The 16483-nt window shown below is 41.7% G+C and overlaps 1 protein-coding gene across 2 annotated transcripts in view; it reads right to left on the bottom strand.

Annotated features, from left to right (window-relative positions):
* Positions 1–16483, bottom strand: part of slc4a3 (solute carrier family 4 member 3) — a 44940-nt gene that overhangs the window by 3933 nt on the left and 24524 nt on the right. For both annotated transcript variants that reach the window (XM_035651080.2, XM_035651081.2), the window contains 16 exons: positions 13100–13242; positions 11969–12149; positions 11271–11406; positions 7387–7570; positions 6612–6717; positions 5766–5950; positions 5426–5645; positions 4882–5097; positions 4635–4783; positions 4313–4507; positions 3934–4125; positions 2806–2895; positions 2539–2705; positions 2171–2424; positions 1490–1659; positions 84–257 (listed from right to left, as the gene is read on the bottom strand). In XM_035651080.2, the coding sequence (XP_035506973.2) occupies positions 84–257; positions 1490–1659; positions 2171–2424; positions 2539–2705; positions 2806–2895; positions 3934–4125; positions 4313–4507; positions 4635–4783; positions 4882–5097; positions 5426–5645; positions 5766–5950; positions 6612–6717; positions 7387–7570; positions 11271–11406; positions 11969–12149; positions 13100–13242 (2762 nt within the window). The remainder of the gene's footprint in view (positions 1–83; positions 258–1489; positions 1660–2170; positions 2425–2538; positions 2706–2805; positions 2896–3933; positions 4126–4312; positions 4508–4634; positions 4784–4881; positions 5098–5425; positions 5646–5765; positions 5951–6611; positions 6718–7386; positions 7571–11270; positions 11407–11968; positions 12150–13099; positions 13243–16483) is intronic.

The raw sequence follows: 16483 nt of genomic DNA, 5'->3' as shown, positions 1-16483 counted from the left end.
AATGTTAAATTTGCAGTAAAAATAAGTTTGAGCTGTCAGAGCAGATTATTGTGGCCCTGGAAGGCCTCTGCTGCCCAACTTACCGCCTGGAGCTCACGCTCCTCAAAGATCCTAGAGAGGACGAGGCGGCGCAGTGGCACCGTCATGATGAGGACGAAGGGGAATGCCAGGGAGGCCACAGTCGACTTCACTACCCACAGAGCCACGATGCACAACAGCTGGATGATGGTGAACAAGTTCATCCGCCATGTCTTCACCTGAAGCGGCACACGTGTGGTTGGTTAATCAGTAGAAAACCAAAAGACCATAGACCATAGCACACTCACATGGGCATACACTCAGATCCCCAAAGACGTATGACACACGTTCCCAAACTGCTCCCCTGCAGAATGAAAACCTTACAAGGTTTCGGCTCCATCTAGTGGTAATTCCTGCATCGAATCATTTCTGTAAACTGTTCCGAGACTAACTTTTTTTTTGGCAAATAAATGAATACATTTAATATCTTCATCCTGCTATGTCAAATTATGTAAGTCATTATTATATGTTGTATCTCAATTGTATAATAATAAACCCACACTTTTACTCATCAATGGTCTAGTTTTCTCCCTTAAACTAAGCCTAATTCTGATCTTGAACATATAGCTGTCCGGATTTGTGTGGTATAGGTTAGTGGGTTACACCGCTGTCTTTGGTCGATTCAAGGTCAACCCATGCCACCTGCCTCGATGATTGTAAGTCGCTTTGGACAAAAGCATCTGCAAAATGAATGTTATTTTTATATTCGATTTTTTGTATTTTAATTTTAATTGTTGATTTATCTTGGTATTAGTTGTGTGACTTATCACGTTATCCTGGTTTCAGAAAGAAGATTTAGCCTTTGTTCCAGTAAATACAAATATACTAGTATTTAATACTACCAATGAACAAACACCATATCCCGATTTTTGTCCATTCTTTTGCATGTGTGCCGGTGAGCCATCAACTCAAGTTAGATATTAAGTCGGTAAAACATGAATTCAAGGACATGGACTGAAACTTTTTCATTAGTAAAGATGCAGCAGTGGCCAGGCAGCAACAACCTCAACTGGTATCTTGAACATTTGAATGATGTCTTTAAAATATGGCAATTTCTTTTATTACTGTGTACATTACTCCTCTCAGGATGCCAGTTTTTTAATGTTTTATTTTATTTTTCTATGATTTATAGATAATGACAATGCATTTTTGTTTGTTTTGTAAACGCTGAATATGCCAAATGTATTTTATGTGTTGTGAATGTTTCCGATGATTATACTGTGTTAAAGATTCATTTCTGGAACACAAAATTTTGTGGTTGCGTAACTCAAAAGTTAGGGATGAAGCCCCTTTGGTCTGTGGCTGCCTGGACGCTGCAGCAGCAGACACTCTGCTGGGTCTGGCTTCTCCGCATCATCATAAATAATGCAAGACGAGGGTTACTGTTAACATTCAACGCTGCTTGTGTCACCTTGGTGACGTAGATGTGGTCAGGGTGATGCTTGGCGGGCGTGACCATTAGAGTGATGCGTTCGTACAGCTGGATGCCCGTCAGAGAGGTGACCCCCATGTACAGGAAGATACCAAAGAGCACAGCCAGGGGGATGAGGCGGAGCACATCCGTCATCACCATGGACATACCTAAAGGACAGAGACGGGTTAAAAGTGAGCTTTTGAACTGATATTTGGGTTATCGAAACACACACGTGCACAATAATTTGCAGGTGCTGAGAGTCATTGGACAAGGGAGAAGCCCTTGTGACAAACACACTGCCAGTGCTGTTTATTTGAAACACATCCACTGTTCAGATGCCTTGGTTAAGACTCAAACAACAACAATCCAAACGACTGCTGCCTCATCCAAACGTCATTTCAATCAAAGTTAAGCTCACCAATCAAACTTTCAGAACTGAAAACAAGATATTCAGATTTCCATGAAACCTGGTGGAAGAATGGTACATGGGCTAAAAAGAAACCATTTTTAGTGCAGGTCCAGACAAAGGGGCAGCTCCAGGATTATTTTTTAACTTTAACTTTTGTCAAACATGTGTAGAAGTCCTGCATGCCAAGCTAGGTTCACTCTGCTATGATTGGACATTTGACAGTGGTCAACAGGCACGCCCATCCTTACCACCTTCCCCTTTCCTCTTACCGACAAGCACGGCCACGAGAAGCCCGGTCAGCCTCTGCTCTTTCACCTCCTGGATCATGGGCTTTTCGCCAGGCGCCGTGGCCTTGCTCATGACCGTGAGTGCATTGACATGAGTGACGGAGCGAACAGTGGCCGCAGTGAGCCACGGCAGGCCGAAGAGGGGGCAGATGGCACCCAGGATGACGATGAGCAGCAGATCCAGGTGGAAACCTGAGCCTTTAACCAGGCGACGCTCCTTCTTACAGACTATCAACCTGAAAGATTGGGAGAAAATGTTAAAAAGGTGGAAACAAGTAAAAACAAATTGCTACTACACACAGATTCTACACCCAGAATATTGCCACTGTAGTTAATCACACTGTACGTACGAAGTAATCTGCGTTTCCATGAAGATGAGGATAAAGACAAGAAGGGCAGGTCCGATACTTGCTACCATCATCCAGGTTGGAAAAGGCCGCTTATCACCTAGGGGACTGATGACCCAACCTCTCTTGTCAGGGGACGTGACCGAAAAGCCTGATGGCACATTGAGTTTCTGAAAATCAGAATAAAGTTATGTTTAAGTGGCCAGAAAAGACACTGACTTTTTACAAGTTTTAAAATAATGTGGCTGAAGTGATTGACAGTGCAGTTACCTGTGTGTACGTATTAGTAATGGAGTAATCCACCAACACTGAAACCAAAATTGAGATAGGGATGCCGAAGTCACCGATGATTCTTCTGGCCTGGGGACAATGAGAAAGTAAACATAAGTTAAAGGTGCTAGATGTAAGTAAGTTTTCTCTTCCACAGATTATGGTGATGGTCGCTTGCCAACAGCATCAGCCATCGTTGAGTTCACGTTGAGTTTACAAGGATACAATATTCCCCACAGTGACTTGCTGAGAAGGTAACAAGGTGGGATGACCAGGCCTTAACTTCAGTAAAAGCAGTGACTGTATATAAAGATGGACATAACAACTCCCCAAATGTGAAGCCATAACATCTGGGTCACACACTGGTGGCTGGCTACAGTACAGCTCATAACCCCCGCCTCTGCATGATAGTCGATTACACATGGGCCAAACTAAAATTTTTAATTTTAGTTGGTACACACTGGTGTATGTTCAAGTGTTCATTTCTCTGAATGATAATTTGACGCTATATAAATTGACAGCTGAGTCAGTGTATATGAAGGTATAGTGGCATTAAAATGTAAGAGAGGCACAACCTTTTTTTTCTCTCTCTCTGAGAGCTAGCCCCTCCCCCGCAGCTGCCTACTTTTTCCACTGGCTTGCTGCTCCATATCTCCGTGGAATGCCATGATTAGCAGGTAGTCCAAAACCGAATTTGTTCAGGAGTCAGTTTGGTACACCATTCAATAAAACAATTATAGTGGTTTTACAGAAGTTCACATTAGGGCTATATAACTGCCAAATTATATCAGTATCGTAATGTTTTTATTCCCTAATATTGGTATTGGTATCAGCCCCCAAAAATCCACATCAGTCTGGCTCTACTATGTAGTGATTGCAAATACAACATGTATTCTTTGAATCAAGTCATGTTCAGCACAGCTTTATTAAAAGCTCATCTTCATTTAACACACCGTCTTAAATACAACCTTCAAGTTCTTCAATAAAACCAAAATTGTGAATTATATTATTGACATGCTCACTTTTCCTCTACATAGCATCATATTTCCAGAAGAAAGCTCGACTGGTTACTATTAAAATGTACATGAGAAATACAGTGTAAGTTAAAGTTTTTTTTTAAACGCTTACCTTGCCACCTAAAAAGCGACTGTTCCTGAACTTCCTGAGGAAGAAAGCGACCAAGAAAGTGCCGATCATGAGAACCAGAGAGAGAAGAGCAGTGTTGGGCTGGTTGATGATGTGATCATCGGCATGTCCAGGCCCAGTAACTGGGTTGGGGCCACTGGGGTATATTGCCAACAGTGGATGTTCCTTGAACACCTGGAAACAAGATGGGAGTCACATTTTATCCTCCACAGCATCAGCAATAGAAATCCTAAAAAATGAATAGTTGAGGAAATATTCGGGCGTATATCTTTCTCATGGAGGGAGCATGCATATATAGACTCTTATGCTGTACAAAAATCTTATGGCGCTCAGTCAGCCGTGTGATGTTGCTGGAGATAACCTTGATTAGCTTGGAGAAGGTCTCATAGATGAAGATGAGGGAAATGAGGAAAGCGAAAATCTCCTGGGTAAAGGGCGAGATGTAGCGGACGAGGAAGCTGCCCTCCGCCGCCACCATCACCAGGACGATTGCAATGAGCCAGAAACCAATCCACACCCGACCGGTCAGGTACTCAAAGTCGTAAGACTGACAGAACTGAGAGGGAAGATGCAGACATTAGTTACCTGTTCAGGCTACTACAGTCACTGAAGTGTGTGATTATATACTGTATGGATGCTATTGTAGGTTGAAAATATACAAATTATTTCTAATGGCTAAGTACCTTGTAGTAGGCTTCTTCAAACACCAGTAAGGGTCCTGAAAAGCCAATGATGAGGAGGGGCTGACCAGCAAGCAGCGAGAATATGACTCCAAGAGTTGCGGTCGAAACAATAAGCTCAGTCACTCCCATCATCCCCTCTGTTTTCTCTCCTGCGTGGGGAAAAAAAAAGCACATTGGAAAAATGCAGCTGTATTCATCAAAAGGGACAAATCCAATTTTCCTCATGTTGCTAAGAGTTTCAGGTTACCCAGCAGGCCGCCAAAGGTTATGGTGGGCGACAGTGCCGCAAAGTAGATGAAGATGACGGCCGCGACGCACTGTATGTCAAGGGAATCTTTCAAATCACTGACATAGTGAGGGTAGCGACGGCGGATGTCATGGATCAGGCCTCCGAATGGGATCCCTGAGCGCTTTAGCGGGTCCACCTCCTGGTCTCCCTCTCCACCCTCCTCTGGGCTCACCTCTAGGGGGTTTGTTACAGTCTCCGTTACATAAAGAAGCTATGACTAATAACAACAACAATAATAATAATAATAAAATAATAACAATATACAAGTCAAAAGTGATCATTAAAGGCACAATCTGTGATGCAAAGCAAACACCAAAATCTAAAAGTTGAGACTGCACCTTACTATCACAATATGAGAAACATTGGCAAATGTATATATTTATATTTTTCTTATTTTCAACAAAGTGTGTGTGTGTGTGTGTGTGTGTGTTCAAAGCCTCATCTCATTCCTTTGTGCCTGGCTGTAACTGGAGGTGTGGTGTGGAAAGACTTGACCGAGCACCTTTGTGTTTCGGCACCATTCCGCACGTGGAGAGTTTCTTGTTTAGCTCTCGCTCCTTCCGCTTGGCAAGCATCTGCTTCTGGAAGTCAGCCACCGTGTTCAGGAGGTCTTTGCCCTCCACGTCCGAGGGTGGAATGACGATGCTGCAGTCCAAGAACTCGTTGATACCGTTAAGGAGGTCCTGTCTGTCGTCGGCAAAGTAGGCCACCTCATGGAAGTTCTGCAACAAAATGTTAACAGATGTCAGCAGCGGAATGCCAAAGGATGGATATTCAAAATACACGTGATTGATAAAATAAAATATCCCTTGTGGGCAGTGGTTTTTTTCATTTTTATCTACCTTGTCAGACATTAGAGTAGCGAAAGAACGGCCAATCTCATGATAGTCCATGTTGGACTGAGTGGGACCAAGCAAGACGAAAATAAAGCGAACAGGGACGGGGACCTCCAGCACTGACTCCAATAGAGTAGCCTCGTCCAGCCTGACGAAGGCCATTGCTGGCTGCTCCAGAAACTCCACACAGCCTGGAAGGAAAAAAAGGAAAGAAAAAGAATAAAATCACTTTTTCAGTGTTGTGTAGTGTGCACATAAATGTTTTTTTTTAGTTAACTTAACCTTACAGCCTGGCTCGGAAAAACTGGTTCAGATTTCTCTCCCACTGTGATGTCACAGTTGGACTCATTTGGGGTAACATCGCCTGCAATCTGAGAATCTCCACTTTTTCTGGTTAAGGTGCGTGACATTTCCTTCACATTTTGAAAGAGGTTGACCAATCACAACAGACTGGACCAGCTGGCTAATCAGAGCAGACTGGGGTTTATCTGGAGGCGGGGCTAGAATAAATCCAGGCGTTTCAGACAGCGGTTGAAAAGAGGAGCTGCAGGAATGGGCAGTATGAGAACACTGATGCCTTTTCTGAACATTAGAGCATGAAAACCTTTTCAAGTGGTGACATAATGTCAACTTTAAGAGTTTTCCATGTCCACGGGGAGTGTTAAATTACATTACATTAACAGCAGTGGAACACTACAATTACCGCAAAGCTGATCAGAATGTGAAGGACACCAGGATACCATTAGTGGTGAAATGATTACGGTATTATTCTGAAGTAATTTGATACATTTGCTTTACATTTGTGGCCTAACCGAATGGTGAATTTTACAATAAACACATTACCAAGCTTACCAACTAAAACAATGACAGCTTCAGCATCTTTGGGAATCTTGGCGAGCAGTTTCATGGATCGGGCTGCGAGTGGATGGCTCTCGGAAGGCAGAGGGTGGAGAGATTTCTTGGAGAAAGACCAGTACAGAGATTATCCTCATGATTGTTCCGACCAGTGTGATACGACATCATGATGAGGGTATAAATCATGAGGTTTCAACAATATAGCAATACTGCTTCTTCGTGTATAAAATATAATTTTGTCGATAGGCTTAGGTTTAGGAACATTAGGTTTTCAGTTAATGCATCAAGAAGTTTTCAGTAGAAACATCTCTAAGATGACTGACAACATAACTCAACATGTGACCCAGGGAGAGTGGCCCCCTCTGACTTTTAAGACCTACCTACGCCACTTCTGACCTCATGGAGGTTTGTTCCAAAGAACAGCGCGAGAGCCACAGGCCTCACATCATGACTTTGTGCTCCTATCTATGCTTACTGACGATTCTTAGAGCTTAATGCAAACCATATACTTGAGCAAGACAGCTCAGAGTTGCTTTTATCTCTGCCTGTTTGGATAGCTGAGCTCAGTTATCCACGTGGGTTCTTGTCAAAAGTAGTTACTCATTTTGGCTTTGGGAAATTGTATATAGTGTAGTGTGTGCCCTGCACTGTTACAACTACATCACATCATCTGTCATCACCCAGACCTTGGATCTCTGTCACATGTCTCATATTGGATAAGGACTGCTTTACAGCAAAGTACAAAAAAATGTCAATTACAAAAACAACTTACTAACAGGCTGAAAAACACTTCTTGTTTGGGGTCGTATATCGGCCCTTTGTTATCCGGTTGTTCATCGTGCTCCTCAGCCACTGGTGGCAGATTGGTGTCATGGCCGTGGTTGTGATTGAAGCTGCCATGAAGACTGCTGGATGAGTGGTGGCGGTGAAAACGAGGTTTGAAATCACTTGGATGGCTGTGGGGGGGAAAAAAAGTTCAAAAATGTAAAAAAAAAAAGAGTACAGCCATACTAGAAACTTTGTAAACAACCAAGGCTGCCGCTGATGAATGAGCAATTGACTAAAAGTACCGGATATTTTCAAATTTCTCCCACAAAAACGGCAACACTGGTTCACAGACTTTGTGGAATCATCATCACAGGTATCTCCCCTCTGTATGCTCTAGTCTGTTGACATTTTTGCATGACTAAACAGTCACATGATATCTCTGCGTCCGTTGGTAACGCCTCTTGGAAATTGAAATTGAACCGAGAGGTTCCAGACTAAAACGCATTTGAGTATTAGTCTGACTACCCCAGGCTACCAAAGGGGAACATAATAAGAATTGTCCAGACATATTTTTTTGATCCAATGTCAACGGGTGGCGCTAGAGAAAATGTCACAATTACATTATTTGTGTCCACCTTCTGGTGCCAGTCCATCTTGTGCATGTTGAGATTCTTCAAGGATGATTGAAAACTTTGATCTGCTGCTGACATATGCGAATGACACAAATTTCCAATGATGCGACGGAAATAATGAAAAGACGTAAAAATTTGCATCTACTTGGGTCTTGCAATGACTTAGTATGCAACCTCATCGCAAGGAAAATCCACCTGGCATTTGGTGAGAATGCACCATTACACTCCGATCAAAGCAACATGCTGCTAACACGTGCTTCTGCAACTGTTTGACAATATATGACTTTACTTCATTGACATTTCAACACATACAGTATATGTTCCTGTATATCTAAAAGTACGCTCGCTAGCATTTTTCTGAGCTTTCAATCGAAACTGAGTTTTCATCTGTGAAAGGAGTTTGCTCACTTGTCATGGAGTTGGTTCAGTTGCTATTAAAAGTAAATGAAGTAAAGTTTACAACAGTCAAGAATGAACAGTCAAGCTTTTTTTTCCCTCAACAATATCAGAAAATGGAGAGACAACCACCCGTTATCTTCCCAGATGGAGGATGCTGATGATTATGATTACAATATAATGACATGTTGCAATTGTCACTTTTTTGAGAGAACTCTGGAGGATACTTTGGATTCTGCAAATACCCAGCCCGACTGTGATTCTTGGTCCCTTAATCCACCGTTTCCATTCGACATGTTGAAAAGCTTTACTTCATGCAGCAGAAATGCAGCTAGTGAATTTACATAAGTCATCAGCAAAATCCTCCCAATTCTAAACCATTTTTTCAGGTCAAGCTAATTTTAAAAGCTGGTGTGAGTAAAATCAGAGTTGACCTGGTCCCAGTGTGACATTTGCATTCAAACATCACTGAAACAGCCGGAGGTGAATTTGTGGAGCCTCACTATCAGTTCATTTTCTCCATCTGAAAGAGAGCAACTCAGTGTGTTACACAAGCCAAGGTTTTAAACACAGCTTCATCATATCACTACACAAGCCACTGGTGACATCACCTCACTCATTACGCCCGCATGGGCCAATAAGACGGCACCCAAATTGGACGCGAAAGTACACCGAGACAAAAGAACTAGGTGTGATGCCAAACTGGATGTGCTTGACATGTTTCCAGAGAATCTTAAAGCGATGAGGTCAATTTAAGCAGCACTTCAGTGTGTTTCTTTTCACCCCATAAATCTGTTATCTCCAACTGGTGACGACTCTTTTGTCCTGTGGGTTTTTTTTTCCTGTGGAAGCAGCCAGTTGCTGGGAATTTATGGATGTGGAAGATAGAAGGAATGCATAATGGCCTGCTGCTATAAGAGGCTGGCCAGCAGAACTCATATGCATCTGTTGTGTCACTTTGTCAGTAAATATACACATAATCCAACATGAGGTTTCAGCGAAATGGCATATCTGGTGACCATAATATTAGTAATATAAATGTATTTGCTGCAATCACCAAAACGCAGCATTGTTGATGCAAGATTACTGTTACTCCTGTACCACTTTGGCTTGACAAAGGGTTAGACAGACAGAGCTGCACACAGACACAGAAGGACAGGATGAATTTCTGGGTTTATTTTTCACCTTGAAAACAGCAGCTGACCAAAAAACAAAACATCACACTCCAAAGCCCATGTATTCGCTCTTCTGAATCTTTCAATCTAATCACACAACAAAGGTGAGGAACTTTTAAGCAAACATGAATGAGGAGACATTCAAGAAAAATGAACAGTGCTACAACACTTTTTCTATCGAACATCATTCATACACGTTACACTTTGGCACGCGGACTGGAGGAGCCAGGGATCGAACCATTGACCCCACTGGTTAGTGGACGACCCGCTCTAGCTCCTGAGCCACAGCCGCCCATAATCTATCAATTTATCTCTCCTCTGGTAATTCAGTCTGACAGCCGACATTTAGTGAACTTGTCATTTTTCATTATGTAACTCTGAAGAATCTATAATGCTGGATGTGTAGCGCACTGTTCCATTGGCCATGTGTTACGTTGGTTTAGCTGTTGTGTCAATACAAGTGCCAATCAATAAGTTGGGAAAGCTAGATATAGAGCCCATGATATTTATTCGATGTATATTTAGCTGTGCACATGATCTGATTAACTAATCCCTGTGGTGTTTTGTGAAGAAAAAAAAAAAAAAATTAAGGACCCACTGTGGAGATTTGTGTCTGTGAAGAGGTCAGGTGGGCGAGTTGTGGTGTACCGTGGTGTAACCCTCTCCAAACCAACTCAAATCCACTCCCACTGGTTTAAAGCATCACACCCAATAGCACCACTCACTAACTGGGTCGTCTGGAAACAACCTGCTCATGTGGGGGAAAAAAAACAAAGCACCAAAAATCTGTTGGCAAGAAGTTAACTTTTGGAAAGAACAGTTTTTTCTGTCTTTTTCCGAGTCTTATTAAATGTTTGTTTTTGGAAATTCCCCTCACAGTCACCACAACAGAACAATGATTGATGAGGAGGAGGAAGAAAGCCGAGGTGTGCTTCCACTTGCTGCCATACTTATGATCCATGATCAACATGTAAACAAAGCTTCATCCACACTAGAATGCACTGACGGGCTAACAGGGTCAAGGCTTAGTTACAACCTTTTCTGTCATGGTAACTAGCACAATCTGAGTCTGTTTACTAGGCTAAGAGATCAGATCAGTAAAATGTGTAAAAGAAGCACATCCAAATCAACCAACTGTGAAGCTGAAAACACAATGCTCTCGCAGCGTGGGAACCCGTCACACAACTAAACCTGACTGCACCAATAGAAAGCGTTGTGTTGTTGGGCGCCAACTGGAAGTGAAATGTGCTGCCAGCCTGGAACTAGGATGGTGGCATGAAGTGTCACGAGGCGGCACATTGACACAAGAGTGTACATTAAAATCCTGTTGTGACATGCTGTGTTTACAATCTAGTAGTAAGACTTTCCATGATTTTATATGAATCAATGAATTCCACTTGCTTGATTAGGCAGCATTAGCTACTGTAAACGATTTGGTTTGGATTTAGAGTTGTCATGTTGTAAACACGGAATAAAAGGGCCTGTCCTATCAATTCTGAGCATCTAAGATGAGCACATACGCAGTTTTCCACCTGTTCCTAAATAAATGTTATAGATTTGGCTTTTTAAATCCCCATACCTTCTCCTGTCCCGGGGTGCCAGGACAAAATGTTCTGTTTGGGGAAAGAACGTGAAATTAGATGTCTCCTAAATGATTACGTTTTGTCCGAGACTGATTTACTGACCTGTGTTTGAGGAGCAGAGCCCGTAGGACGCTGGGTCTGTCCTCAGCTCTGATCTGATCAGAGATGATCATCGTCTCCACCACCAGATGAGCAATGCCAGGCAGAGTGTTCTGCTCGAGGTCCAGAAGGATGGCACCTGGGGAATGCACAAGAAGACAAGAGGTGAAAATGGCTGCAAAGACAAGTTTGCCTAAAAAGTCCTTCAGTGCAAAGAGGATTTACCTGCATGCCTGCTCCACCTGTTCCCTGACTGGGGCCCGTGGTTGTGCTACGCGGAGTTCTGAGTGTTTGCGAGGTGACCCTTGTCCACCTCCCTGGGCCCTGTCTAGCCTTCCATTATTGATAACTATTATTGTTATGATCAATGGTATTCTATTTTTTTTTTTTTTACAATTTTAGTATTAACATTACAGTAGGCACTGTTATTGATTTACGCTATAATTAGCACTATGCCCTGCTATCTTTTCTCTTCATTCTCTCCCCCACCCATTTCCAATAATTATTTAATTTAATTGAATTCTTTCGTAATAACAAACATTAACAACATATCACCAATACTTTATTCTTTTTTTAAAAGTCCTTCAGTGCTTGTTTTGTTGCTTTTGTTTTGCGGTCTATGTGAAGCTGCATGTGGAAACAAAACATATCACTGGCCCCGTGAGCATCTGCATTGCCATATTCATGCGGGAGCTTTTTACCGTGCGTGATGGTGCGACGAAGCTCCAGCAAGCTGCGGAAGGAGAGCGAGGCCACGTGAGGTTTGCCCCATCGCTCAGTCTCCTCCTCCACATCCTCTTCAAACTTGATCCAGCGAGCCCGCTCCTTCCAACGCATTTCATGATCCTTCTCCACGATCAGCTCGTTCAGCTCCACGAACAACTGGAGAGGAAACAGGACACAAACAAAAGCATTATACACAAGATAGGCTGCTTTTCACCCAATATGTAGTTGTCAGATATTACTTTTGGGGATACGTTCACCAACTGAATATCATTAATATCCAACATGTCTCTCCTACTTCTTTCAATGCAGCTTGTTTTTTCTTTTCTTTCTTATTCTTACGAATCCAACACAGTTGGCACAAGTTTGTGGGGCCTGACTATGCATAACCACATGGTTTGGAGGGAAGTTGTTCAATTTTTAACAAAGAAATAATTTGAAGCAGACGAACTCATAGCAACACAAAATGACTGATTTTGGGGGTGAAATGATGAACAATATGATGGTTTCCTCTGGTCTGGTGAGTGGCCTTCAGGTCCATGAGGAGGAACCAGCATAAACTCAGATTACAATCTGAGAGCTTTGGAGTTAGGTTTTGATAAAACAGTGAACAAGAATGACTGCTGTAATGTGGAAGAGGTTGTTTGTGGTGCAATATATGCCGAATTATCACACAAATCTACAGTTCCACGCTTTAGCATTTATTAGCTCTATTTTTTCATTTTATGAGCTTTTTGGTTTTTAATCTTGCCACCTTCATCCTCCTTGTTTCCAGCAGCTGTTTTCAGCAAAAAAACACTGATAAAGCCACTGCCTACAAACCAGAGCAATTAGCTAGTGATAATAGAGGAGCATTTAGCAGCTATAGAGCCTGACCCAACCAGGAGACAAGCAAGGGTGAATATTGAACATAAATCTCACTTTGAATCAAAAAGAATGTTGCTCGATGTGCAAATAGGTAATGTTTAGCAATCTCAGCCATTATAATGACTTTATAAAGTGATCTATAACAAAAGAAACTTGTTTAAATTGTATGTTTCCTACAAATTGAAGTATTCATCCAGTGGTTAATATGTAGATTAATGGAGATGGGTGACTGTGCTGCAAACCTCATGAGTTTTCTTTTCGGCTCTCTTCCTCTTCTTCAGGCTGGATAGCGGCGTGGTGCTGTTGCTGGTGCGGGTCACCTGACTTCGGGACGACTTCTTCACCAGGTGTCGTCTTACCCCGGGGTTGTCCTCAAGTCTGTGGCCTGGGAGCAGAAGGTCAACATGGCTGTGATGAGGTCTAGATGTGATGAGGCATTCAGAAACCTAACCTACCAGGGAGCATTTTATAGGCAGTAGAATGTGAATGCTTTTTATTCAGAAAATGTCCTCCATGTTTGCCAGCAGACAGAATCCTCCACCCAGCAACAGAAACGTCATGGATGAATGATTCTCTACGTGTGCCATGGGAAACTACAGAGGTGGTTCTACCTCCACATTCCCTTGACCTGCAAATCATATTTTATTGATGAAACATAATTAGTAAACTAATAATAAATAATCTTCTCATCACAGCGAGGACCTGTCTACCATCTGGGAAACTTGAGTGGTCAATTATTTTGAATAGAGGAACTGGAAAATGAAAAAGGTCAAGACCAACCACCTGGGTGGAAACATGTTTAGAGAAGGATTTTTGGTGATGCAATAATTTTGAAAAAATTATATCTAACTTATTTATATGAGGTCCAGTATTTTTTTTGTAAAGAAAGGACTAATTAGGGGTATTTGGTGACATTTAAATATAATAAGCATAATTTAACAATTACATTTGAGACTATTAGAGGAAAATACACGACCAGTGTCATTTCATATTTATATAACTATAAACTATTTTCTAAAGTGTTTAGATTAATTTCTCACTTTCCAGGCAGACAAATTAGTTGATGCTCATCCAACTTGTAAGGCCTACAAATGCATGATCCAATGCAATAAAGAATTATTTTCTTGGCATCAATTTAATTATGATCTTTTTTAGAAGGCGATGCTGATGCCCTAGGGATTATTCTAAAATCTCACCCTTCTGATATTTCCATCGAGGCCCTTAGCTTCAGGATGGGAGAGTGGAAGTGTTTAGAATATTATCTGTAACTATTACACTGCAGCATACACAAACACACATGTGGACAGTGTGCTCAAGTTCAGGGAAAAGCTCCTGGCACAGTTCAGATACCTACATTCCTATTCAGTGAGGAGCTGCTGCCAACCATTAATTTCTTATTAAATAAACACTGACTTTTTCCACCTTATACACAAGCACACAGAGGCAAGCAAGGTGAGGCGATAGAGAGAGACAGGGAGTGAGTGAGAAAGAGAAAGAGAAAGAGAGGGAGAGAGAGTGAGAGAGGTCGATAGATTCTGCCGAGTCATGCCTTCCACAGGGAAGCGAAGAGAAATGGAACTGAAGATTAAATCAGGCTGTATTTCATTTTGTCAAGACTCCCAGGGGGAAAGCTTTAAAGGTTGTCCTTGAATCAACTTGATTTGGACGCTCCCCTTTTTTTTCCACCACAGGGAATGACAGGGTAAACAACTGTGGGTAAAGGGAAACAGATTCCTGCTTTAAAAGGCAAAGCCAAGTCCCGGATTTCAAACAAAATTTCATGTTTATATTATATTAATGTCTGACCATAGCTCACTGTGGCACAATAATAAACCTTTTGTAGTGAGCTGAAAGACAAACCCTCAGCTCTTTTCCATGGGGGGACGTTTGCAGCCTCATGCCCACTCTTGATTGTGCACTTGGGCCAATGATAAGATACCACATGTACATGATTATACTTATTCTAAGGAAAATGAAAGTCAGCTAAATAATCCCTTTGTAACCGACCATCTCATTTTCATAAATACTTATCTATGTGCATTATTGAAATCCCTTCAATATCAAAAATCACAATGCAATATATTTGCTTGTCAGGTACCATGCTGTCCACATATCTGTTTTTCTATTTCTTTTGGCCTGAGTGAAATTCAATTGTTGCACAAATCTGATGTACCACATTTGTAATCAAAACTCTGGCTTCATTTTACTTAAAACAATAGGGATCCCAACATTTTTTTTACGTAAAATAAAATTTTATTTAATGTATTTGGTTGCCGCAATCTGCAAGACCCCAAAAAACAAATGAATGTTGAAAAGGATTGAGCTTGTGAACAAAATTAAATGGGAAGAGACAGCCATTCAGAACCTCTGAATTTAAGGGGTAGTGCTCGAAAGCGGTGTTTTTTTAATTCTTATTTTGTTTTCTTACATCATAGCAATATATGAATTATATCAATTTTCATCATCTTTCTCATAATTGCACAGAACGTCAATGGAACTAACACGAAAACGGGCACTGTGATAATGATCGGTGTGCATTGGTTAAAGTGCATTTAGGGCATGTCCAGAACCACTTTTAAAGTTTAGCAGTGGGGGAAAAAGTTTTCTACCCCAGGCGTATGGTTTAAAAGGCTTGTAATTAGTCTCTTAGTTTGTCATGTTTTTTTGGGTGGAGAGAGACATGCAATTAACCAATCAGAGTGCCATCGCCCATCCTCTTTTAATCCTATGGGTGCACTTGCACGTTGGTGGGTTAAGGGCGGATTAGCCAGATAATAAGAAAGATTGCTTTTCTGCATGGGAAACATTCATTTAGTGCACAGGCAGGTCATCTGTGTGTGTAACAAGCAGAGTGTCAGTGTATCATGCACCTTCCTATTTGAGATTATAACAGGCCAGGGTTAGGGTCAAAAACACAGTCGCTTTCCACTGCCTCAAGATGGCTATGCACTAACAATACCCTGACCACATTTCACATTAACACCATTATTCCCATGGATACTCATTGTGCATTTGCTATTAAAACAACACGGCTGATAGGAAGATGACAACTGCATCAGTCTCAAACATAGACTGTATATAACAATGGACGTAGTCACCGGGACCAGACTAGAAGCCAATAAGGAAGTGCCTAAAGCCTGCATTCTCTGGAATCACCAGCAGTTTGCAAATATTAGTCAATTTCTATAGAAGTCTATGAGGAAATGACTCTACTTCTCATTTGGTTTATAATGTCAGTAATCATTTTCCTGGAGAGTTTATGGTTCAATCTCTACCTTCAAGTCTTCTTCAATACAGCATGATGCTCAATTTGTAAATTAAGGTCTCATTTAGAGTAAAATAGACAATAAAGCACTGTACTGTTGATACAGCGTGATTGTGCTGGTCAAAATGCTAAACTCAAGGGTTAAAAACGGCAGCTCCCAAACCAATGGGTGACGTCACGGTGTGACCCTGGGTAGAGCACCCACTCACTCACCATGATTCTTGCAGAGATTTTCCTGCTCTAAATTTTACCAGGTCTGAATGAAGCTATAGGTATAAATTGTGGGGAATCATAAACACTGTATCTCTATACAAAATTAAGTGCCAAAGACTACTAGATGTGGAGATACTTCATGCGCCAA

This window comes from Scophthalmus maximus, chromosome 14 (genome assembly GCF_022379125.1).
Source record: "Scophthalmus maximus strain ysfricsl-2021 chromosome 14, ASM2237912v1, whole genome shotgun sequence".
NCBI classification, from domain to species: domain Eukaryota; kingdom Metazoa; phylum Chordata; class Actinopteri; order Pleuronectiformes; family Scophthalmidae; genus Scophthalmus; species Scophthalmus maximus.
This window is presented reverse-complemented; position numbering and strand designations above follow the sequence as displayed.